Below are 27273 nucleotides of genomic sequence, written 5' to 3'. Positions count from 1 at the left end.
AGACTGTTTCCACTCGGAAAAATGAGTGCGAAAATGTGTGTTTTCAGAGTTTATAATTAATATCTCGGCTGATTAAAGTAGTACGAAGATGAGAATAGTCGAAATAGCTTCCCACGAATTTTTGTAATCGGAACTAATGTATTTAGTGTTTGGCAATGCTATTTTTATTATTGTAAAACTCAGAAATTTTTCATTAACATCTACAATTCGAAAGAGAACAGTGGCAACACTTCACTAAATAAAGCAGATTTTTATCTCCAGAGATCGAGACTGTTGCCATTCAGACAAACGAGGGCAAAAATTAGCATTTTCAGGATTTTTAATTAATATATCTGATTTTAGCTATTTGGGGGGGGGGGACAGAAAGTTGTCTTCTACTTTTTTGCAGGACGCAGAAAACAACTGTAGAAATTTTGAAATAAAAACCTCACTCGTTTTGTCCAAATTTAAAGTCGAGGAACCTACTGAACGGTTTAGCGACATAGTGCGGAGTTCGAATAACTAAAGATGTAGACACAATAAGGGTTAAACTACCTTTTATTTCACTCAAATAAAAGTTGGTTCATATTTCGGGCTCACAACAAAGACTCCCCTTGGACTTAAACCCAGAATAAGAAATAAGAACTAAATTAGAACTAACTAAGGAAGACTTAGCCATGGCTAAAAACAATTTTCTAACGTTGTTGGCCCTTAATTTAAACTAGCCGATGAATATCAAAAGGCAAGTAACGTACGGCCGAGCATAATATCTTCAAGAGAGACTTGGCCCGAAGACAAACACGCGCTACTCATTCCTAGCTCTTTCTCACGAAGTAAGTTGAACCTTCCTTAAATACTTCTTCTAAGTCTTTTGCATTCAACGCAATTCTAAAACCTCATTCTGGTCAGGAGTTGTAAGTGGAAACAGGGATTGATAGGAAAAGTTATCGAAATTAAAATAACTGTTATAAAATTAAAGTATACCTTACATTCTATTATAACGTATTTCTCCAGCCTTCTTAGCATGTCTTTGTGGTTTAATGGTCAGCACACGTGGTGCATATCGAGAGGACCGAGGTTCGAGTCCCGGCGAGCGTATTTCTCGTTTTTCATGTCTTTTGCTTCGAAATAACCTAATGTCTCTAAAGTGGCTCCCGAACTAAAAGGGTGGTGGATGAGGATTCTTCAGCACCAGGATTTGGCGAGTGGGTACCCTAATCCGCTGTCGCCATTAAAAGGGAAAGCATATAAGGTATTTCTCCCGCCTTCTTAGCATACCTTCGTGGTGTAATGGCACACTCGGTACGTATTTGAGAGATCCGAAGTTCGAGTCCCGGCGAGGGCATTGTTCATTCTTTACATCTCTTGCTTCCAAAAAATAAATAAATAAATAAAATAAAAAACACCTAATGTCTACACTATTTATCTAAATGTAGTGAAAAAGCGTTAGTTGACATTACTCGTATGATTAAATTAAAATAGCTGTTTTTCAGTAACCCCTGACACTCAAAATGTCTGAAAAATAAGATATTTGATTCAGAATTAAAAGCATGAAAAAAGTTTATACTGGACTGTTTATGAAGATAGCAGCTTATAGAAAGCAATTATCATTTATGACACACTGAAAATGCTGCTTAAAATTTAATTAATTAATATAAACAATGTAATTTGTACACTAATCTGCTACAAAATAAGAGGCATTTGTATTATAACTGAAAGGGAAATAAAATTTTCCCATAATAAATATCACACTATTTCACAGATTTCAAAAACTGTAAAAAACAAGTTTGGCAGATATTTCATATCCTTGCATCTTTCCGAATTATACACAAGTAGGGCATACTCATTGCCTGTGAGGCGTCTTGCTGAATGACAAATAATCAGATGTGATTCATGGGATTTGCTTCAGGTGGAAAATTTAGTTGAACATTTCGAATTCCTTCCATGCTTCTCTAAACATGTAGTAGTCATATGGGAATTGTTAAACAGACCTGTCTGGAATACGTTATTATACATGTCTGGAATATATTATTACAAATTAACTATATAACGGACTATATGGACTACAAAGTGCCTCACAGATTGTTTGCCGTTACTAGATTCTTTCGAAATTCACTGGAATAGCAATATTGAGCGAAACTAGTCACATTTCAGGGAGGAAATGATAAATTAAGATTAGCAGAAATAAATATCTTTTTTTTTTTAGCCAAAAGGACAATTTGTGCAGAAGGGCTATTAATTTCGCTTTGGCATTTTACGTTGGTTCAATATAAACGGCGTTTCACGTTTCGAATGGTTGCCACCAAATATTAGAGCCTTGCATTATATTTAAAGAAATTAAATAATGAATTCGCACGAATATGTGTACATTTTTCGCACTGTAAAAAAACAACGGAACCTAGAGACATCCAGTTTTGAATAATGTAGTCCTTCACAGGAATATGGGCATCTGAAAGCCCAAATTTGAAATTTTGAAATTGTTTTATTATCTATTTCATATTTTGTAAAACTTTAACGAATTTTTGATTAACAGACTCAACGATATCAAAGTGAGCAATGGCAACACTGTACGAAAACAAAAAAATATTTTTATTTCCAGCACGCGCGACTGTGTATCGAAAACTCGAAAGATATGCTTTTTTTAAATTATTTTGTGATTTTGCTGCTGAATTGAATTTTATGGTTTCAGTACGAAGAACATGATCTCTGAGAAATAAAGGTAACACACGAAACGTTAGAAAAACGCCCTTTTGTGTGTAATATAAAATCTGAAAGTTTTCAAATTTGTTTTTATTTATTTTATATTACATTCATTTTGCAAATAAAATACGCATTTAATTTATTTACGATATTGGTAAAAGTTAAAATTCTCAGAATTCAACCCGCATAGCAGGTGGAGAAATAAAATCTCAGGATGATTTTCATTCTAGGAGAATAAGACCATACAATGTTCTACAGCAGGACATATCCGCTAATGTTGAATAAAAAGAGTTGTTTCCGTCTCTCACAATATTGTTCTTGTTTCCAGCGTAACGCAATAAAAGGTTTTTAAACGTGTCTTTTAATGAAATCGGAAGGGATTGATGAGGAAAGTAGGTTATAAGTATTAAGTTAGCGAATATGTTTCTTCCTTTTCAGAACAGTTTGGTCCATTTGGTCCTGTAAGGAAAACATCAAGATTTCCTTTTATGCCAGAAGTAAACATTTTGCAATATAAAGTTATCTGTGAGTGTAATAAAGGTGTAGGGGTCCTCTTAGTTCACTAATCAGTTATTTTAATTTTGGTATCTTTTCTGAATTCCTTTATTTCCTTACGCATTTCCTCGCCAGGATGCGAATTAAGTAGGTGAACGAGAGTATTTAAACGGGTGAAACGGAAAGGTTTTTTTAGTGTAGTGCACGTTTCTTAAATTTCCCTCCATCTGATAATCTTAGTAGCGGCTACGCATTCTAGTCGTTTAGTTAGTCTTTCGCCGGTGTAGGTTGCTGAGTCAGCCTGTTAGATTAAATTAAATTGTGTAGTTCAGTACTACTTCTTACCTTTTGAATTTATTGTTAGATTAGCTTCAAGATCTTGTCACACTTAGTCGGGATCTAGTCACATTGCATGGCAGCTAAGAAGCGCAGATTTTATAAAGGCAATATATAGTCATACCCGTTGATAGAAGACGTTCCCACCACCCTTAAGCACATGAAGGCTATCTGCTTAAGGGGAAGAGCTTTCGGAGACGATTTTGTAATGGAAACTTGCTCATATTCACTTTACAGACGGAAAAAGGCGTGGAAATCAATCCTGCAGATAGCCCATTCTTCTGGCTATATCATGGGAAACGAACTTGGATTGAACTCCCAGCATTCACCTGCCCTTATCCATTTGCACATAAAAGTTGAGGAAACATTCGTTTATCCGAAAATTAGTTATAAAAATGGGCTTCAGAAAGATACAAAATTAATAAGAATATTATAACATATTCTATTAAGTATCTATGTATCAAATGCAACTTGCATTTTACTTTTATTACAGACTAAAGCTAAATTGTACGAATTTTCGTTAGTGTTGGAACGAATCCTAAATTTTCTGGAGCCCAAATTATATAGGACGTTGTTGTGGCTAATCTGACTCAGAAAACCTAATCAGAATAAGCACACGTATTTTATCGTTGCAAGGATGCAAGTTTTCGTCTGTTGTTGGCACGAGCTTCGAACAAGGTACAGGTGTCAGTACGACTTTGCACAGTTTCGAACCAGTTTTGAAGGAGATACCCCTTAAGACAAGTCTGACTGTCCTCCACACTTTTTCACCTACCACCAAATACTCGAGAGGACTTTCGGCTCGTCGCATATTTGGAGTGCTTGGTTGCCGCACAGACATTATAGATTTACAAATATCGATACCTCCTGCGGGATGGCAAACAACATCACTAACCATTGTACGATCTGGGTTGCCATTTCAGATGGTTTTCTAATGATTCCAATCTCGTATTTGTGGAATCCTTCAAAGAAGAAAGAATAACATATTTACGTAACTGCTTTCTTTTTCTTTTTCATCTTTACCCCTTCTTTCCTGATAAAATTAAGATTTTTCCGGAGATTTATCCGCTTACATGCTTTTGAATGAAGTATAAAATTTTTAATGATGTCTCATTTAAAAGCTAAAGCTTAGAAGTACTCGTAATACTACGACAAAATATCACCTTTGAGTAATTAAAGTTCTACACTGAGAGTAGTAAGATTCCTAAGCAAACCACCTGAGTTTATCCTCTATTTTATTCGCGATAATACTCCACAAGAAATTTTCTAAAATGTTTTGTGTCATGTATGCTTTTTATTATACTGTATAAGACAAAACATTGCCTAAATTTAAACTCTTTAAAACAACTAGCTTTCCTTTTCCTATAAAAGAGGTTCGAGCTTATTACAGCTATCGTTTTTAAAATAAAACGGTTATATTTGGTTTACTACGTTTTAGTTTTTCACAGTATTCCCTTATGACAAAGACATGTTTTGATAAAAGTATTTGACACAACAGTCCGGTTTTGTTGCAATTAGGAATGTACACTGGTGTCAATGCTTTTACAATGTATGCAATGTATGATTTTCGGCATCCGACACCTTTAATTATTTCATGACAGTTTTTAAATTTGTGTTATCATCTTGCACCAGAATCAGAATTTTCATATCCTGTTTTCCTAAATTTTCACAAGGACTGAAATTTAGAGATTAGCTTGAGAAAATTTCTAAATTTTCTCCTAAATTTCAGTCTTAGAGCTTATATTCGAATATCAATGCAAAAATGTGAGTTCAACATATGTTTAATGTCAGGGTATATAGCTCAATGGCTTTAGCTTTTGATGCTGAAATTTTGGAATAGTATTACTTTTATTTTTATAATTAGTGGTAAGGGGTTTGGAGAATTTTCTTATTCCTTAGACACATTTTTAAAAATCTTTACCTTACCTTTATTACAATTTTGCTTTTTTTTTAAGCTCAAAGAATAGTTAACTCATATGGGCTAATTATCTCGAAACGGAATTTTGCGTCGAATCACTAAAAGCTTTGAATCATTTTATAAGGTATTTCTCCTGCTTTCTTAGCATGTCTTCGTGGTATAGTTGTCAGCACGCTCGATGCGTATTCGAGAGGTCCGTGTTTCGAATCCCGGCGGGGGCATTGCTAATTTTTCACCTCTCCTGCTCTAAAAATACCTAATGTCTCTACTGTGCAGCCCGAACTAAATGGGTAGTGGGATGATTCTCCACACCAGGATTTTGGCAACTGGGTCCCCTAATCCCCAGTCGCCTTTTAAAAGGGGAAGTATATAAGGTATTTCTCCGGCCTTCTTAGCATGCCTTCGTGATGTAGTGGTCAGCACATTCAGCACGTATTTGAGAGGTCCGAGGTTCGAGTCCCGGCGAGGGCATTGCTCATTCTTCACATCTCCTGCTTCCAATAAAAAAAACCCTAATGTCTCTACTCTATTTTTCAAAAAATAGTAAATAATAATTTGGTTTCTTATATATTTCATATTCTATTAAACTTTAACGAATTTTTGATTAAAAATCTCAACGATTTCAAAGCAACAATGGCAACACTCCGCGGAATAAAACATTTTTATCTTATTTATTTATCAACATAAATTTATATGTTAGGATATTGTTTTTCATGAAAAAAATTAGAAACAGGTTTAATTGATAAGGGCATTCCTGAACAGTAAGGAACGAACTCTCGACGTGTGATTTATAATCCAGTTTGAACTGGATTGGAAGTGCCTAGACTAAAAGAATTAATCCCGTCTGAGTTTAAACTTTTGGTCATTTCGCCTTTCACTAAATCTCAGACCTTCTTGATTGATGTAAAAAGCTTAGTACTAGTCTTAGAGAAACCTCTATTTTATTGTTTATTCTGTTACCTGCCCTTACGGATGACCGATTCTTTCGAAAGCCTTTTAAGCTATTGAAGGACAAAAAAAAATTTTTCTTTTTTAAGATATTTAGGAGATCTCAAAGCTGCTCTGAAGAAAACTCAGAAATTCATCGAAAGAAAGTTAAAGGATTAAAGGCTTTTGAAAATGGTGATAAAAAGTACACAGAGTGTGATTAGCTCAGTCCCTCAATAAACACTGTAAGTGAAAGATTGCAATAGAGAAGATTCCTTAGCAGACTTTAACATCCATAAAGTGTAAAAAATGTTCTAAAAAGATGAGAATAAGCGAAAATTTGGTTTATTCTAAAGGCGTAGTATAGAAAACAACTAAAGGTAATTATACGAGATAAATATTGATCTGAAGGAATCGTGACACTAAGATATCTATAGCAAACACAGCAAATATATCAGAGGATATGATGCGATAAATCAATATAGGTATAGATTTATCGCATTGCTGGTATGCTGGACCAGATGATTAAATGTCTTGTTTATAGAAAATTCATATTCTATATCAACATCAAAAAAGTTTAAAAATGAAAGAAATAAAAGGCTCATAACTTACAAAACATAAGCTAAGGAAAGAATCTAGTAAAATACATGTGCTCAAACGCGTCAGTTTTTGCCTTCTCAACAATCTAATTTAGGAATCCAAATACGAGTGTGTGACCCAAATAAATGTTTTGATACTGATACAGTGCTTAGTACCGTTCCTTAAAAAATGTCTATTATAATTTAGGGAAATCGTATTTATTTCATTATTTTAATCAACTCCTTTTGCTTAAGTTCCTCCTCCGTCTCCTGCTTCACTTTACACACTAAGAGGAGATTTAAATAGGAATAAAAATCAAAGTTAATAAAGTTTGACAGAGCCAGTGGACTTTAAAGCAACTTCTCTGGCAGCATCCGATGAGCGGGTTAATTCTCTGAGCTGGTAAGTTTCCCGTTTGCTGTTCCATGCTAAGTACTCGAAGTTGAGAAACTACTATACGAAAAGTTTGTGAAACTTCTCGTGTAGAAAGGTGCATTGAGTAAACTTACTAGAGTAGAATTTAACACGCGAACTCTAAATAATTTAACTTTGCATGTTGCCTGTTTTCCACGAGAAGCGGAAGTAAACTTGTATTCGTTAGTTCTTTGTTTTCTAGTTCAAGGTGAAGGAAAGAAAAAAAAAAGACGTTGTTTTATTTTATTTCTCTGATTATATTCATTAAGCATTCTGAGGCTGTCGTGCAGGTCAGATCGAAAATTCATCCATCAGGCCTGCAGATTAGATTAGTGTAGTTTGAGCAGGATTAAGTTTAATCTTATGATTTTATCTGTTTTACAGGATTCGGTTAATAGGCTACGATCTCTTACTTTCAAATATACTGTAGAGAGTATGTTATAAATGAAATAAGCAATGAACATACAGTACATAATGCAGCAACCTTAAATTATGTTATTAATCTTGTTACGCACAGTTTATTAGTTTAACATTGCCACATCCATCTATTTATTTAGCAGGGAAGAAAATGAAAAAAACATGAAAGGTAAGTTTTAAAATACAATGGAATTTTAACCCTGTAAAGCTACAATAAAATAAAATATTTAATTTTATATTAAATATTCAATTCGTATTATTAAATACTTTCTATATGTTTAAGCAAATTTAAATCTGTACAGAAGCTTGAGAACTGTGGTTTTTCGGTACACCTAAACTGCGAGCAACACTTCTTGCAGTATGCAATGGACCTGCAATGATCGTATTATGCATTTTCGCAACAACTTCAACAGGAACACATCGCGGTCTATAGCATGTGGATTTAGCTTCTTCAAGTTTTTTCACCATATCACTTACATACATTTACACAACACGGGCCCCGTCTGAGCTTATGATTATGCCTGTAAACTCGTACTGCTTCATCAACAGTTTTCCCGTTCAGATAGAACAGCTTTAGCAATTCACCTCGTTGTTTCCCTAGAAGTGTCGTCTTGTTAGAACGCTCGAACACTTGACTGAAGAAACAACCTTCCGGTACAAGACACGGTACAAGACTTGGATTCTTGTATTCCCTTTCTCAAGAAACATTACGTGAGGTATTTTGCAATTGAAGCCCATAGGTTTATATTAGAACCTCCCATGATTGCAATACCAATGTGCGTTTAGGAGATTCGATGCGGGTTAACACATGAATAGTTTCCTACCTAACATTTGCATATTTCTAAGATTATTTTCCTGCAATGTGATTTTCATGCGCCCCTCCGGAGTTCTTTGTCATGCTGTGGTTTCAGTTTTGATACATGAATGTATAAGCTATGCGAATATCACTATCTATATAGCGCTATACGTTTTGCGTGGCTTCATATAATCCTGTTCCGTTTTATCTGAGGAAAGGAAACGTTACAGTATGCAGGATGTTCAAAAATGGTGATTACAGGTTTCATTTTCTTTTAAATACTATACTTATAGATGTGTTTCTAGTTTCAATGTTTCTCAAATAAGATAGCTAGTTTTATGAAAAACATATTCAACAAGGAGTTAGAATACTTTTCAAAATACTGAATAATATTTTAATGCTCCACGCTATTAGATAGTCATGTCAGTAAAATGTGCGTTATAAACTAGTTAAGAAGTTGAATTTAATTGGTTTTACCCCTTACGGTGCATAATTTAATAATATATATGAATAAATACTATACTTGCTCTAACTACAGGGAAAAAAGAAAAAATAACTATTGCTATGTTACTCAATAACAAAATCAAAGTAAATTATTGCTTGCTATTTGTTTATTTAAATTAAAAGAACATTTAAAGAAAATTTTAAGGAAATTCTCCTTGTGAAAGTATTCTTAAAAAATTCTCTACCTGAAGTAATGGTATAAATTGGAAATAAACGACTTAGCTCAATATTTCAGCTAAATGAATTTTGTAAGAAGACTTCTTGTACTGTCTGTATTACATATATTCTTATTTTATTAAATTAAAATATTCTTGAAACATATATTTTATCTTCTTATCCAGTTTAGGAAAATGCCTAGGCTTAGAAAAGCTGTTTGTTAATAGAATTACCAGGTTCTTGCATAATAAAAAACTTTTAAGCAAAGCACAATTTAGTTTTACCCTTCATAAGAGCTGTGAAGATGCTCTTTTATACTTAAAAGACACAGTGGATGAAGGTAAGACCAGAAATTTACACACAGTTTCAGTGTTCCTTGATATCAAAGGTGCTTTTGCCCACGCCTGGTGGCCTGGGATAAATGTTTTTAAGGAAAGCTGGTATTACATGCAATATTTTCCTCCTTATTAAAGATTTTCTGCATGACAGACCTGCATTGCTCTCCCTTGGCCCCGTTTCTTCCTTTCGCACTTTGGAAAGAGGTTGCCCTCAAGGCGCGGTTTCCGGACCTTTACTGTGGAATTTAATTATGAATGATCTACTTAATAGAATCTCACATTGTCCGAGTTGTAAAACAATTGCTTTTGCTGATGATCTACTAATTTGTTTTCAAGAGAAGTGTTCCAATACTCTATTAACACCCTTAATATTATTTCCAATTGGTTCAGAGAACAGAAATTGGAATTCAATCCTAATAAATCTAAAATTAAGGTAATTAGAAGAAAGCAAGAAAGCATGTCAGCTATACAAACCAACAACTGTACTTGGATAATACCTTACTCAAAACTGTGAATGAAGTTAAATATTTTAGGCATTATTCTTGATCTTAAGTTTTGTTGGAAAAATCATATTATGTATTTATCCAATAAGTGTGAAAATATACTTAGAGGACTTAATCGTGTCTCTTGCAAAACTTTTGGTTTAAAATCTAATGTTATTGATATGATTTATAAATAGGGTATTGTCCCCTTTATTTGCTTTGCTTCTACAGTGTGTGGAACAGCTTTAGAAAAAAGATTAATTCCCGCATACTTCGCAGAATTCAAAGAAGAATTTGACTAAGTGTTGTGCTTGGCTACAGAACAATTAGCTATGAAACCTGTTTCGCAATTTCGGGTTCCCTCCGATTGACCTTCATGTTTTTTAATGACAAAAAGCTTAAGGATACCATCAGCAAATTTATATTCGACACCAAGGTGTTGTTTGAAAATCTTCCTCATCCTGCCGATCGCTTGCCAATTCAAACTATCATTTATGACAATTCCGTTGATGATATTTTTCCTGTTGTGTGTTATACAGATGGCAGTAAAATTAATCATCGTGTTGGTTTAGCTTATGTCGTTTTGCAGCATGGTTCTGAACTGGAATACAAACTCTTTAGAATTGCCAATGAATGCAGTGTTCTCCGAGACGAATTACTGTGCATTAGTGAGTCAGTTAAGTGGATATATAACAACTGTTCGTTAAGTGCTAAATTTCTTATTCGCACTGATTCGCTTTCATCCTTGTATTCCCTTAGGAATATATTCTCATGTAATAAGTTACTTGTCACTTCTCATGCCCTTCTTAAAGACCTTAATAATAAAGGTGTTGATGTTATATTTTCCCATGTACGTGGTTATACTGGCAATCTAGGAAATGAAAGGGCTGATTGGTTGGCAAAACAAGCTACAAATCTTCAAGTAAATACTCCAATGCTACTACCTCAGTTTTCAGGAAAAAAATAGGGATGATACAATATTCAAGTGGAATGAATTATAGAGTAATTCTACTACTGCCTCCTTGATTAAGTTATATTTTCCTTCCATTCCTCACTGACTGAATAATAAGAACTTTTTCTGCAATTTTGAAATTACTAAATTTCTATCTGGACATGGTAATTTCTATTCATATCTGAAGAGATTTAGATTATCTACTTACAGTCTTCTGTTCATGTAGTTTCGGGGGAGTGTTCAAAATGTCGAACATTTGTTTTTCTATTGTTCAAAGCTTACGGAAGGATGAAAAGAACTCATTTCTAAGTTAATTTCTGTGAATATTATAATTCTCCCCCTCTTCACGTATTTGTCCAGGAGGATAAAATGGCTTTCTCTTTCTTCTGTAAATTTATCTCTTACGTGTTATCTGTGAATTTGTAAGTTTGTTTTATTTTGTGCTATGTTGTTGAATTTGCTTGTCTTTTTACTTACCTCTGTAAGCCTTGTGTAATACTGTGGGGTGCACAAGGAAGTTATAATTTTCAATTAAAAAAAAAACATATATTTGAATAATTTTCCTTTAATAAATAGTAAAATGTGTAAATAATTGAAGCTATAAGTTACCACCTAATAATCATTTCCGTGCGTATTATCTGATAAATAATTGATGGAAAAGTAAGACTAGTTTTCCAATGTAATATCGCTAAAAGCTGCATTCTGTAATTTGTGTTATAAGAAGTTGATTGAACTGTACTTATATATGCTATATTATTATCAAAATCCTAATATTAATGAATAGTGAAATGCAGAAATACATATAAGTAATATATAAATAATATATTGCTTTAACTACATTGAAACATAGTTAAGGGAACGGCACGGTAGAAACAGAGAAATTAATAAAAATATCTATAAGTGGATGCGGTTGACTTGGATGACGGAAGTCTTGTTGATTCTGAGCAAACAGAGTCAGAGAAACTGGAGAAAGACGCCTGTTCAGTACAAACAAGCAACAGAAATCCTCTTAGAGGAACATAGAGTTCGTGGACAGAAAAGCAACAAAAATATTCCCCGTTAGGAAATGGCAGTGATAAAGGAACATTTTTTATGGGTTCGAAATCAGCGCTTTTAGACTGTAATGACTAGTGTCTTGTCATTTTCAGTAATGAGAACTGATTATCCCATTAGGAGCTTTTAGTATACTAATGGTAAACGAGAAAGCATCAGCTCATAATTACAGAGAAATTAAAAGGTACGATAATTACAATTGTGGCAACATGAAACAGAAACTGATTTATGTAAGAATTTGTTTTTTATTTCTACGCTGAGAGATTAGATGCATTTGTTAAATCAGATCAGTCTAGCTCAGTTTAATGGAAAAAAGATAATTCAAGTGTAATTTTATCTACCTATTAATTTTAAAATCGACTACTTTAGTTTATTCTTTTACTTTAGTCTTTTATTGATTTATTTATTTTGAATGAAAAAGTAATCTTACACGTCAAAAGACTTCAATTATTTCACTCTAAGAATTCAGTTCCAGAAATGTAGGAATCTGTCTGTCAATGTTGGTATCTCGAAATTTTGTATTAGGTAAAATTTGCATACTTTTAAAACTCATTTTCAATTAATTATGCGTTGATATTCCTTTTAGAAATCGGAGCTTCCGTTAGCATCATAAGGAATGGAAAGGTAAATTGTAAGAAAGAAATTTTACACCTCAAGATGTTTTAGCTACTAGTGTATTTTTCAGGACATACGTTCGTAAATAAGGTATTTAAGAAAAGATTCCCACCAATTTTATTTCCTTAGATGTGAATCATATTATGTATTCAAAGTTCGGAATTTCTCAAAATAAAGAATACTTCCGGTGTTTCAAACATTAAGGATTGTAAATAAGAAAGAGAAAGTAATATTTCATATGATCACTGTATAAGGTTGTTATTATTTTAATTAACCAATAATTATAAATTTTGACCTCTACTGTAACTTTTCCGTTTCCGTTTCCTCACCAGAAATGTAGATCATTTAGAGATTATTTATTTAGTATTTAAGCTTGGATTTTAGATTGCAAGGTAGAGCGCGTTTCTGCCTAATGATCTTGAAATTAATTGAATTATTCGGCCTTGCGGTATAGCTGCCTTCCTTTAAATTGTTACGCCGGTGAGAAGTTCTAAGCCAACTTAGGTTTAAATTAAATCGTGTGGTCTTGGAGTACTAATTTCAGTTTTACTTTGAATTTGCGGACTTTTTAGCATAGATCTGTACTCACTCCAGAAGATATTTCGCGCACTTCGGAACTGTATTTACTACTGAAATACATTTACTACTGAAACTATTGAAATGTAATAATTAATTTTTCAGTAATCTTCTAGCTCGTACTTTGTATGGTAATTATATTGAATTATATAACTTGTATATAGTATTTTGAATGCTATTATAAACACTATACCCTTGAATGTATTTACTCCAAAATATCAGTAACATGTTAATCCAGATATGCATTTATTGTATTTTATGTTGTAGTTTACATGAACAGCGTTGTTATAATCGGTCTGTACGTAATATTGTAACCTGTATTTTGTATGGTAACTGTATTGTATCATTTAGCTTGTAGTTCTCACATGTCATGCAGGTCATACAAATCTTCCAATATATATCCGTACCTCTGGTATAACATCATTATTGCGAATGCCATCTGATCGCATAACAATCTGTATATGTTATATTGTTTATATCTGTCCCTCCGAGATGTAATTACTCCTGCTATGTACATCGTTTCATGACACAATAGTAACACTATATAAATATGTACAAGTTGTATTAATTTTTCAACTGTAACATTGCAATCTCTTCTCATATAGTAGTTGCACCATATAGTAATTTGCAAGTTATTTGTTAGCAGTTAACTGTGTCGCATGTCTTATACGTATGACTATACATTCCATTACTGCGCTTTGCTCTATGTATTACATCCGCATTTCTATATTGAACTAGTGTACTATTTTTATCTTATATGTCATATAATATATTCACGCATTTTTAGTATGCGTATGTATATGTACCTCTGGTATAGCATCACTTGTGAAGGTAGTGTGGTCGCACAACAATCTGTAAATAGTACATATGTTATATAGTTTATATCCTTTTCTTGTAGATGTCATTACTCCTCCTATGTACATCGTACCATGCTTTATTTGTAATGCTAGCTGCATATGTTAATGCTGTTCTCTAAATAATGGTGGGCATGGTGCTGTACTGATTAACCACTATGGTAAAGGGACAGTGCCCACGTCCCCCGTTACTTATCACTTATCACTTAAGTTACATAGCCGCAATGTGGTGGCTGATGTTGTCAAGCAAGAAATGTGAGTTTTATGTTCAAGTTCTGATTTAAATAAAAATCTTTATTTAAAGTCTTTTTAAGACTCTATAGTTCATCTCAAACACAGCGGTAATTTTAGTTTAAGTCTGTTTTGTCTCGCTTAAATCTGAGTTTGACGCTAGCGTTTGCTCCCGAAGAAAGTCAAACTCTATAACTATAAAGTATAAATTCCAACTTCTAAACTATTATGTTAGCTGGCTATAGAAAACTTTTATATATTTATTCATATGCAGCATAAATAGGAATGATTACCTAATATAAGTTGGGTACAAAAACAACGCAAACTATCAACTTATGCATTTGTCAAGCGTACTTCTTAAATAGACGTCTTTCTGAAGTAAAACAGCTCATATTCACTTTCACATAGCGAACACCAAGAAACTCTATATACCGAGAGTATCTAGATAGGAATCTAATTGAATATGAGTTACAAAGGCTCAATGTTCCATTCATTCAACCTTCTATGAATCCTTAGAAATTGGCCGAATTGTAATCACAAGGTTGTGGCATGCTAATAATTCATCGGGGTTTCAGTTTTAGGCTATTATATTAGCTATCTGAGTATGGGTTCTTAGTTTATTTAACGTGAATTTGTTTGGCTTTGAGAGACGTCTTCTTCAAAAACATTTCTTTTAAAAGTGATCGCCCTCGACTGTTTTTCTATAAAGCAGATGATATGCTATATTCAATTAAACAAACATCTGCACATTAAAAAACTTTTCTTTATATAAATAAATAAATAAATAAATTCCTTAAAAGGTTTTCTGAAAAATATCATTTTCCCTAAGAGGGGTAATGCTTTGTTCTTTGAGCACAGCCAGCCAGAGAATACATTCATAAAACTGTACTATATCGGGAACTCGAATTTGCAAACAACGTATTGTAATCACAACCGTAGAAGGGGTTTCTATGCGCTTTGCAAATTGTAGTTGCCTTATGAGAATTTTGCTGCCAATTTTAATCGACGAGAATATTACATTATTTAATTTTATTTGGGAAGTATTTAAAATTACGATGATATGCAAGACAATTTTAGCATACGATTAATTGAATTTAGAAAACTATGAATATAAAATTCAAAGAAATGAATTCTTCTTTCACCTTTTCACGAATAATCCCGTGAGCGAGTTTTGCAGTAGGAGAACACTGCTTTACTTTAGAAGCCACAACCATGGCTACTATATTAGTGTGCACTTAAGATAATCTCTGTTAGAAGTGCTGAAGCATTTGTAAAAATAGGTAAATTCATTTATTTTAACCTGCATAAAACTCATTTAAGTAAAATGAATTAAAATATTGATAGAACATTTAGAACAGAAATTTAAATAAGTAAATAATAAAGAGAAGTTTTTTTTTTTTTTTTTTTTCAAATACTTTAAAATAAGATTATCGTGTGAGGATTTATTTATTTATTTTGACTTCAGTTAAGGCAATTTTCCTGTGGCTCTCCCTTTCACCCAAGCTTTTCTTGCCAGAATGTAAATTAAATAGCGGGAGTTTATTCGGATTAAGGGAGAAAGTAGTGCTATTTTAAGCGAAGGTTTCGCAAGGTGATTTTAGAGCGTGTTCTGCCTACTTGAGGCCCGTTATTACCTTGACTAAATAGCGATTTGATTCTGTGGCGTTGGGTGCTTCTAGCCATTAAGCGTGTCTCGCCGTCTTGTACAATCCAGAGCCTTCCTGCGTGTTTACTTTATCCTGTGAGCCGTTAAGCTAGTATAATTATACGTTAGTTTAAGTTCAACATTACTAGTATACGTTAAGTCAAAAGTGTTGGCTTATGTAAACCCAATTGAGGTCGACTGCTAATTCTTTGAATAATTGAATAAAATAATACAATTTAACCTTCTTCTGATTTTGTCTGCCTGCTGATTAAAAATACGAGGATCATGTAATCACCCAAGGATATGAAATTCTATAACCATTTTATTTAAAAAGTAGTTTGAAAGGAAATTAAAGTTAACTTTCAGTCCACAATTCAAATATACGATTATTCAAATAAATAAAAGTAAGATTGGGAAAGTTTTATTAGAAGATGTTAATTTCGTTTGTATTTCATTCATGAAAATTTCGTTTTCATTTCACTTATAACTATTCTACTTTTGATACAAAATCTGATTTTTTTTAACTGAAATATTCATGCATAGAACTGTTAGAATTCTTTCTTCTTTATAATTTCCTTCTTTCGTTTTTTATTATTTAAGTGTTAAATATATTGATGTCTCAGCTGAAATTAATACAATTATAAGTGGGATAAATGGATAATTAGTTTTTTTTAATTGAGAGAAATATGTATAGCCAAAGTGTTGCAAAATCATTGGAATATTGGACGGAATATGTCCATAATTATACATACTGCGCGTATAGTAGTTATGCATAATTTCCACTTTGCAATTGCAATAATCATTTATCATTGTTATCTACAATTAGGATAATTGTAAATGGGATAGACGAAAAATTGAATCTCTTATCTGAAAACAAACAAAGGACCGAAGTGTTACAGAATCATTATAATGGGGTTTAATGTGTCCATTTTATATATATTACAGAACATATAGTATCCTAATAATAATTATATCAATGGTAATGGAGATTGCAGGTAATGGAGGAAGCAAGATGTAGATTTCTTACTAATATAAACATTCTAAATAAAATTCTAAATATAAATTCTGGTTACTGTATAAATCTAATAAATAATTTAAAACTTTGGTAACTTGTAATGTTTATATTATGTTAGTCATTGGACTCTTTTGTGTTCCATTTGATTTCGAAACACATGGACATTGTTATGCATGCAGACATGAAGACAAGCGATGCCTGGCAAATGCAAATATAAGTGCGTAACTGTAAATTAGTATGCTAGTAGAATTCAACATCTTTCTAAGTGGCAAATCCCACGAGAATTGCAGAAGATTTTCAGTCTCGAATACTGTGCGTTCAGGAAGTTAGAATCGAACTGATTAAAGAGAAGGCGAGTGGGAAATGCTTGATTATGTTTGGCAGATATGCAGCGGTGGAAGAATTAAGTAGTGATATGTGAGTTCTCTCTAAATCGAGCACGTTCAGTGGTGTGGTATTTCCTAGAAATCAAGGAATTCTTATTATACTATTACCACATTACTAAGAACGATTCCTCTGATCATGTTGGTTTGAATTCTCAGCTGGAGATCTTTAATTGTTATTTATGTTATCGATTTCTGCGATATTTTGTTTTGCAATTAGTTATCATAAACTTGCCCGGTGTTCAGTCGTCTAATATTTATCCAAGCTCTTTAACAGGTTGACCATTTGTGACAATTTCAGCACTTATTTGAACAAGCTTAATTATACCAAGCTATTTAATTATGGATAATTCCATTAAAACTATTCGCCTGTGGTGAAAGCTGTGGTCGAGGAAAGCATTCTGGTTGAACTTGGATTGTTTATATCCTATACATAAATTAATAGATTATATGCAATGAACTGAATTTAAATTTAGTTTGAGCCAATTTTGCAAAACTAGATTACATACTATTAACAAACTATTATCCTTAGCAACTACCAAACTATTATCCTCAGCAAATGCAAAACTATTATCCTCAGCTATATTTAAAAATATACCTGCTTTGAATTAATAAATATCGTTTTATGCACTAACGAAATTTTTTTGCACATGTATACGGTATTTCTTCCTCCTTCTTCGCATGCCTTCGTGGTGTGGTGGTCTTCACGCTGTGCGCGTATTCCAGAGGTCCATGGTTTGATTCCCGGCGAAGGTGTTGCTCATTTTTCACTTCTTCCTGTTTCAAAAATAACCTAATGTTGCTACAGTTGCGCCCGAACTAAAAGGGTGGTGGATGGTCATTCTCCACACCAGGATTTTTGGCGATTGGGTCCCCTAAAAAATCCTAGTCGCCCTTTAAAAGGGGGTATATAAGGTATTTCTCCCGCCTTCTTCTTAGCGAGCCTTCACGGTGTGGTGGTCTGAAGGCTGGGCACGTATTCCAGAGGTTCGTGATTTGATTCCCGGCGAAGGCTTTGCTCATTTCTCACATATTTCCTGCTTCCAAAATATCTAATGTCTACAGTAGCGCCCAAAGCAAAAGCTGGTGAATGATAATTCTTCACCACAAGGATGTGGCGACTGGGTCCCCTAAAACCCCTGTTTCCCTTTAAAAGAGGGGTATATAAAATATTTCTCCCACCTTCGTAGCATGCGTTCGTAGTGTAGTGGTCCGCACACTGGGCGCGTATTGCAGAGGTTCGTAGTTCGATTCCCGGGGAAGGCACTGCTGATTTTTCACTTCTTCCTTTTTCAAATATAACCTAATGTTTCTAATGACTCTAAAACCTAATAGGTGGGCCACCGTTGCTTCCTATGAAAGGGTAGAGAATTCACATCCATTACCTACTCCAGGATTCAAATCCGGGCCCTTTGGTATGTTGGCCAGGGTCACTAACCACTTTCCTGTCTGGGAGGCACAAATGTTATAATTTACTCAAGAATTAAAATCTGATGTAGGTAGAACAACAAAATTTCTTAATAGGAGAGAAGATAATTAGGAAATTGAATTATGAGTGAATCAAGCAAAATTTGTAGTTAATAAGTAGTCAAAGTTGTATGGGATAACAGGAAGCAGCAAACAAAGCATAATTATTTCGTTTGTGCCCACTGCATACTAACAAAAAAGAAAAACATTCTCACTGACAACAACTTTCAAATAACTGATTTCTTAAGTAATAGAAGATTGCAAAAGACAAACATTTAGAGCCCGAAACAAGTAAATGCAGAAAGAGGATAATTTTTACTCAGAAAAATGACAATGTTTTTCATTAGAAAGGAATGAAAACAGAAAACTATTTCTGATTTTTTTTATTTATCAAATGTAAATACATTTCCTAAAATACAATGTCAGCATTCATTTGTATGCAAAAATAGTAGAACATGAAATCAGTGTTCTTGATATAATAAATCTATTTTCTTTACCTATAAGTAGGTATGCTCATTTACAGAACAGATAGTTTTAACTAACGCAGTGCTAAAAGCTTTTGATAAAATAAAAAATAATAATAATAAAAAAAAAACTATAAAATAATAATAAAAAAAGATTTTGTTTTGAAAGCTTTCAGATTTTATATTACGCCCAAAGGCCCGTTTTTTAACGTTTTATCTGTTACCTTTATTTATTTAACATCCTCTTCATCGCACTTAAACCATAAAATTCAATTCATTAACAATATCATAAAATAATTAAAAACAGAATATCTTAAGAATTTCCGATATACAACCTCTCGAGCTGGAGTTAATGTTTATTTCTTTCAGTGTTGTCATTGCTCGCTTTGAAATCGTTGAGTTTGTTAATGAAAAATTCATTAAAGTTTTATAAAATATGAAATAGATTATAAAACAAATTCCAAATTTGTGCTTTCAGATGACCATACTTGAGTGGAGGAATAAGTTATTCAAAATTTGATGTATCTAGATACCGTCGTTTTTTCACAGTGCAAAAAACATACATACATTCACGCAGATTCTTCATTATTTAATTTCTTTAAATATAATGCAGGGCTCTAATATTCGGTGACAACGATTTGAAAAGTGATACGCCATTTATAGTGAACCAACGCAAAATGCCGAAACAAAATTAATAGCCCTTCCGCACAAATAGCCCCTTTGGGCTAAAAAGTGAAAAATGTTTCAATAAATTATGTAATCATCTTGCCATATACTCTGGATAAATTTCGGCCATTTCCTAATTAATGACGTATTTTTTACTATCCAGAATAAGAGAAGGTATCACCAAGTGCCACATGTCTGAGACCTGCCATAGAAAATTTGATCTTCAGTTTGGGGTTACAATTTTGGCCAACCCTAGAACTGAAATATTAATTTCGAAACAATTGCAAAGGCTTTTGTTAATTAAGAATGTAGCTGATTTCAATATTTATAAAGTAAGGTTGTTTCGATATCGCCCTCACTCTCTAAAGTTAAGATTAATCCATAGTTTTTTAATCCCAAATTCATACTAAATCTTTTATGTGATTTAAATGAAAAAATAATTTTAAAGGAAATTTTTCTAATTCTTTAATTCTAAATGAGTTCAAATATAATACTATAAACAAAAAATATCCATAAAAATAGTTATTAACTCTGAACTTATATTGCTTGTACTATATTTAGTAAATCGTTCAATTAAATTCAAATCAGAAACTTTGAAGAAGAAATATTTTCTGACCTTTTTTAAGGTTTATTTTTCCCTTCTCGAAATTTCTTCAGGTTCTTATTAAAATATTGACTCAAGTATCCTTCGCATTGCACGCGAGAGGCTGTTAGTTAGGTTAGAATGCTGTATAGTATTTCTATGAAATATTAATGTCACTTACTTGAAGTAAAAGAAGATGAAAAGCGAAAGTGACAGGGTGATGATTGACAATGCAGAGCCAATGACGACGATCAAAGCGACTATTGTTGGCGTCCAAGAGCTTGAATAGAGTTCCTGAAAAGAAATTCGTCAATTTAACTACTTTCAATGCAGTTCAAAATATGCCTATAAAATATTACTTTTTTTTACAATTTAAGACAATTGTTATTTTACATCAATTTACATCAAAAAAACATTCTCACTGACAGCATCTGAAATCTATATAACATTTCATTGAAAGAATTTATTAATTATTACTTACATACATAATCATAAATGTTATGCAATTTAGTGTACTTATATTCGTAGCGAACAGGCTAAAACTAGTTTTTATCCTAATGATAATTCCCAAGTGGGACTTATTTTGCTGATCGGAAATTCATCCGCTATATTTGCATATATTGTTTTTGAGTCACGAGGGTACTTTCAATCCGACGGACCAAAATCGTTCTCGAGAGGTTGATAGTATGAAAAGAGAGGATATGAGGTCTTCGATTTCAGTCGCAGCGAGTGTTATCAAAACTGAGAGAGAGCTGGGCAAAATCATTCTGTAGCCGATTATAATAAATGGTTAAAGTTTGGTTTAAAAATGCTCTCTTTTGTCCCAATTACGAATATTCATTACACAGAGGTATAGCATTGTGATTAATAGCATTCTACGTTTAATGGTTTTCAATTACCAGAATATGAGTTATGAATCTTGCTTTTATGGGGATAAATAATCAATTTTGATTTGAATATAAGTTTTCCTTTGGATTCTAATTTTCATACTTCTTTCAGAATACAATTTACAGTAATATTTCTGTACACATATGCTATTGACTCAATAGTATAAACATTTATTCACGTAATATGTAATTTATCTCTGCATTACCTGTGATATACATCTCGCGAGTGGTCAATTCATACCCTTTATACAAGCATATTAAAGTATAAGCTTGTATATTAAAGTTGTTAAACATTTTTAAAGCAACAAATTTTTAATCAACAATCAATTTTTAACAATCATTTCCTAATAGATAATCATACGAGTAATAAATCTCGTAAATAAAAAGATTAATATTTAAATTTATATGCATATATATAGGCATACCATGTGTTACATTCTTATTGCTCTTAATAGGTAACAACTTATTACTCTGAATATATAAACAAAGAATTACTGTGAAAAAAAGCTAATTTAGTATAATAATTACTGTGAAAAAAAGCTAATTTAGTATAAGAATTACTGTGAAAAAATGCTAATTTAGTATACCTATATATGTCTGAATTCTGTGCAGACATCTCTTGAGTTTAGAAAAACAGCTGCATGGATACTTGAGAGAACGAAAAAGAAAAGCTTTCAGACGTATCCACTGATTTGAAAACATAATTTTTTTCACAATAGAGCAAGCCTTGATACGTATAAACAGACTCACACAGTATCATTTATAGGTGCGAGATGCACGTCTTAGTTTTTGTACAGCTTACACCTTCTTCTTAAACCAAACTCTGCGTCTAAAGGACGAAGCTAAAATCAAACTCTGCGTGGCTAGCAGCAAGGAGAAGCATAAAAAAAGGGATGCGCAGTAAGCAATTTAAATGCTTGGTTCCTTTGTTTGAACTTTGAGTTCTTAAACGCGATGAGAGCCATCCGCAAGGCAGGAGGAGTACATAAGTAAGCATGAACGAATAAATTTGGAAAGACGCAGTCCAGAAAAATTATTGAGAACAATTTAGAGCAGAAAAGGGGAGCTAGACAAATTAAAATGCAGAATTAAAAGAATTTGTGCTATATGAAGATTAATAATTTTGAGTTACATATTTTAAATTTTACACACACACACACATATGCAACAGATGTGTACTATAATAGAACAGATTGAATCAGGTGCACATATATGTATTTATAAGCAAACATGCATGATGTATGCATATATATATATATATATATATGTGTGTGTGTGTGTGTGTGTGTGCATATTCGAAGATGCACTCTGTCCCAAAAGTTTATAGACTCAACTTTATTATTTAACAACATTTTTTAAAATTTTGAGTTCAGTCTTCAGAACTTAAATCTGGAGGGACATCAAGAATTTTCTTTTTCCAAAATTCTCGGTCCTGCGGACTCTATGGCTTATTTGATGATGAAGCATAGTTCCCTTTCTTAAGCGTGTGAAAGAGTCATTATTTCGCTCAACAGCCTTTCTTTCCTTCGCGGACAAGATAGCCAGTCCGCTTAGGCTTGTCGGTCTAATTAAGTGCTATCGATGATTATAACTATTTCTTACCGCCTTAGTTGATGCTTCTGTCTTTGTCTGTTTGTCTGTCAAGTCTGTTATTTTTTCAAGCCAAGTTTTCCTGTCAAGTTTGCCTTTGTAAGGGAAAACGGACGAAAGAATTAAAATTGGAAGGTGATTTATAAAAGGAGTAATACTTTTGAAGAGAGAGTGGAGCAATGGGCTGGGTATGAAACATGATCACTGTGTGCAAACCGACTAATCATTCAAATTCACATTCTTCATGTAACCGAATATTAGGAATTTTTGTCATAGACACTATAATTTTTTACATAAAAACATGTGTATACAGTACTCTTTAAAGAGCATAAACTAGTCCTAAATATTGTTTATGCGGGTATCACTAATGCAAATGTACAGATACCGAATTCTGTTGCGGTTATAAATTTCTCCCTCCTTTCTGCATGTCTTCGTAGTGTAACAGTTAGCACACCCGGCGCGTATTCAAGAGGTCCATGTTCGCATCCCGACGAGGGCACTGCACATTTTCCTCGACTCCTGCTTCCAAAAAACTGAATATCTCTACAGTGACCCCCGAACTAAAAGGTGGTGGAATGATGATACTTCACCACCAGGATTTGGCGATTGGGTCCCCAAATCCCCAGTCACCCATTAAAGGGTATTTTCTTCCTCCTTTCTGCATGCTTTCGTGGTGTAATTGTTAGCACACTCGGCTCGTATTTTAAAAGTCCGGGTTCGAGTCCTAGCGAGGCCATTGCACATTTTTCACGACTTCTGCTTCCAAAAACACTTAATAGCTTTATAAGATAATTACATATATGTAAATAATTACTATTAAAATACATTAATTGTCGCCTGTAGCTTAGCCGCCTGAAAGCATTACAGTAAAATCCCACCAGCGGCCGAGCGGTAAAGTCGCTGAACACTGGTAGTTCGGTCCGAGGTTCGAATCCCGCGAACGGGCTGGCTGCATGGGTGTTTTCGTGGTTTTCCCCATGTGTAACGTGTATACGAGCCAGTTTCCCTTAGAAAGTCCTCCACGAAGGCATCCCTCCCTTAGGCAGATAGCCCTCAAGGCTTTGCCATAATCACACACACACACACACACACATTACAGTAAAATACCTTTCTGGTTGCTTGATCTGGGGGAAAATTTCTTTGCGATAATCCCATTCAAATAAAAAGACTGCCAATATCGTCTTAGTTTTAAAATTGATTTTCTTTTATCCTTTTGGTTACTCGCTACTTTCCATTCCGAAGCCCGTTGCTTCATCTCAGAATCATAGTTATGGATGAAGCCTCTTGCGTTTATCGAATGCTTTGAGGCAAAGGAGAAATTTCGAATCGAGCGGCGAAGGATGGTAGACACACATCCATTAAATGCAGCACCCAGTGAGAATCTTAAACAGGTAGCAAGTGACAGGATCAGTGAATAAATGAAGGAAGGGGACTACTTTAATGGGATTGGAGAAAAAAGTTTCAAAATTGCTTAGTTCTTGTCCTATTTCTTGTGATAGTATAGCATTCATAATTTCAATTCTTAAAAGCTACTTATTTCCTTTTTAATTACATGATTCTCATTGTAACAACAAAAAAATGCATTTTTGATATTTCTTTTGTTCTATTATTGTCAAATGACGTAAATAATTCTATTTTGCTACGCTTATGTCCACCATTAGTCATAAATTATGTTGGCTATGAAAAATAGGAACTTCCCCAGACTTTTCCCTCTTTGAGGCATCCTATACTTCAGTTTATGTAATGTAGTAGTGCAAAGAATAAAATATGAATATTATAAACAATCGATATCAAATAGAAATGAAACAATTAAAAGTCAATAATATCGAAACAGTAATAAAATCTGGGAGAAACACAGTTACTATGCCAGGCAGCTAACTAAAAAATTGCATTAGGAATAGCTAAGAAATTATACAGTGTCTCTTAAAACGGATCAGAATCCAATACATTTATAAAGGTAATGCAACTAAATTATTATAATACAAAATATTAAATCTGTTTTCATTAACATTTAAGATTCAAAGTACTCACAATTTTATACACCTTTTCTGAATTATCAATATACTAATAAGTTGACTATAAATAGCTTGACATATTTGTTGTGTTCCACGGTTTCGTGGATGACACCTTGATGAAGAATCAAAATACTATTTACTAGAGTTCCAAAGACACGTTTAAAGTCATCGAAAAACTATGATAAACACGCTTCAGGCTACAACGGTGAAGACAGCTTCACGGCAACCACTAAATACAGCTCCCGATTTGGTCGATTGCGCTTATTAAACTTAACATATTGGTGCGAAATTCGGGGAGAGAGCTAAGTGGTGGACTATGGGTTGCTAGAAAGTGGCAGGTTAAGGGCAGGGTTGCCAAATTTGGCGCGAAATCGCCTATTTAGCAACATGTCATACACAGGGATTGACGCATTCTTAGCGGTTTTCTCATGAATATTCTCAAAAGTATGTTAAAGTTATACATATTGTGCCTGTACCGGAGAAAGTAATATCTTGAGTTCAGAGATTAGCGTGAGAGAGGTCGACCGAGTCGGGGGCTGTACTTTAGAGCTTTGCCGTGAAGCTCTCTTCACCGTTATAGCCTGAAAGCTGTGTTCATGATTGTTTCGGCATCTTTATTGTAGCTTTTCGACGAGTGTAAACGCGTCTTTGGAACTGTCCTGTGTAATAGTGACTACTGAAGAATAAGTTGTGTTTTGATTCTTCATCAAGTGTTGTCATTAATTACTCCAAATCCTCGAACTCGTAGACCGCAATAATATACAAATATACCTAAAACAAAATCTATGTATCCTTTTATTTAATACAGTTTTCTTAGAAAATTTAAACAATAAATACATATTGTTGCGTGCCTACGGGTTCGTTATGAAATGAATGCACAAGTCCGATGAAAAATGAACAAAAATTTATTATTATCACAACAAAAATGCTTAAATTTTCTCAAATTATCATGCAGTATTACAATATCTCACAGTAATTATCTTTTAACTACTCAAATGTTCAATAGAACGTAATTCAAAACAGCTAAAGAACGCTAATCCGCGAATTCGCTACTATCAACAAGAGCAGTTTTCTAAACAACAACAAACTAAGTAACTAACATTAGCTTTTTAAATACCAAATTCGTAACACTGCCCCCTTCCCAAGGACTGCACGTCCCGGGCAGTACAATCCCTGGACAGGAAGCTAAACTTACAACTGTGGCATAAATGCATTAATAAGCATTACATTACAATAATAAACAACATGAATAATAAATGCAATTTTTAAAACAAATCAAATGCTATCAAATACAAATCAAATACTAAATGCAAATCAAATCAAATACACATTTAAAAACAAAAAGGACCATGGTCTTATGCTATTTACAATTATTTACATTACGTACTATGTGCATAGTAATGAGCTAACCTGTCGTAATGAACGACTTTAGGTTTAGAGTTCGAAGACTTACGAATCTGAACCACGACGTCATTCAGCCTGTTTAGGACTGTGTACGGGCCATCCCAAGGTGACTGTAATTTCGGACAAAGTCCTTTCCGTCGAGTCGGATTCCACAACCACACCTTGTCTCCTTCGTGGAATTGATGTTCAGTAGCTCTTGTGTCGTATCGGGTCTTCATCTTCTCCGTCGCCAAGTTGACTCGCTCTCGTGCAAAGTTGTGCATCACTTCAAACCGGGTCTGGAGATCTTGAATATATTCCTCAGACGAAGAAGGAGCATCCGGAGGGCGGCCAAACAGTAGATCACAAGGCAGACGAAGATCACGACCGAAGAGCATCTGTGATGGAGAATAGCCGGTAGTCTCGTGGACAGCACTGCGGTAAGCCAGTAAAAAGAGTGATAATTTCTTGTCCCAGTCCTGTTGGTTTCTGGAAACCACTAATGAGAGGTTATTAAGGATGGTTCGATTGAACCTCTCTACCATGCCGTCCGACTGGGGATGCAATGGCGTCGTTTGAGTTTTGTCAATGCCGAGTAGTTTGCATAGTTCTTTGATTACTGCCGAGGCAAAATTCCTTCCCTGATCGGAATGTAACTGAAGAGGCACTCCGAACCTGGAAATCTAGTGCTGTATCATTACCTCAGCTACTGTGACAGCCTCTTGATCAGGAACAGGGTACGCTTCAGGCCACTTGGTGAAGTAATCAATGACAACGAGTATGTATTTGTTGCCATCAGCAGTTCGTGGCAGAGGTCCAAAGATGTCAAAGGCGATACGTTCAAAAGGCGCCC

At 33.8% G+C, this 27273-nt stretch overlaps 1 protein-coding gene across 1 annotated transcript in view; it reads right to left on the bottom strand.

The window, feature by feature from the left end:
• Positions 1 to 27273, bottom strand: part of LOC118190605 (corticotropin-releasing hormone receptor 2-like) — a 696181-nt gene that overhangs the window by 259990 nt on the left and 408918 nt on the right. Inside the window, exon 4 of the mRNA XM_085825357.1 lies at positions 20727 to 20839. Coding sequence (XP_085681483.1) covers positions 20727 to 20839 — 113 coding nt within the window. The remainder of the gene's footprint in view (positions 1 to 20726; positions 20840 to 27273) is intronic.

This window comes from Stegodyphus dumicola, chromosome 1 (genome assembly GCF_044657685.1).
Source record: "Stegodyphus dumicola isolate Sdum_Otavi_A_Nest chromosome 1, ASM4465768v1".
Taxonomy (NCBI): Eukaryota; Metazoa; Arthropoda; class Arachnida; order Araneae; family Eresidae; genus Stegodyphus; species Stegodyphus dumicola.
This window is presented reverse-complemented; position numbering and strand designations above follow the sequence as displayed.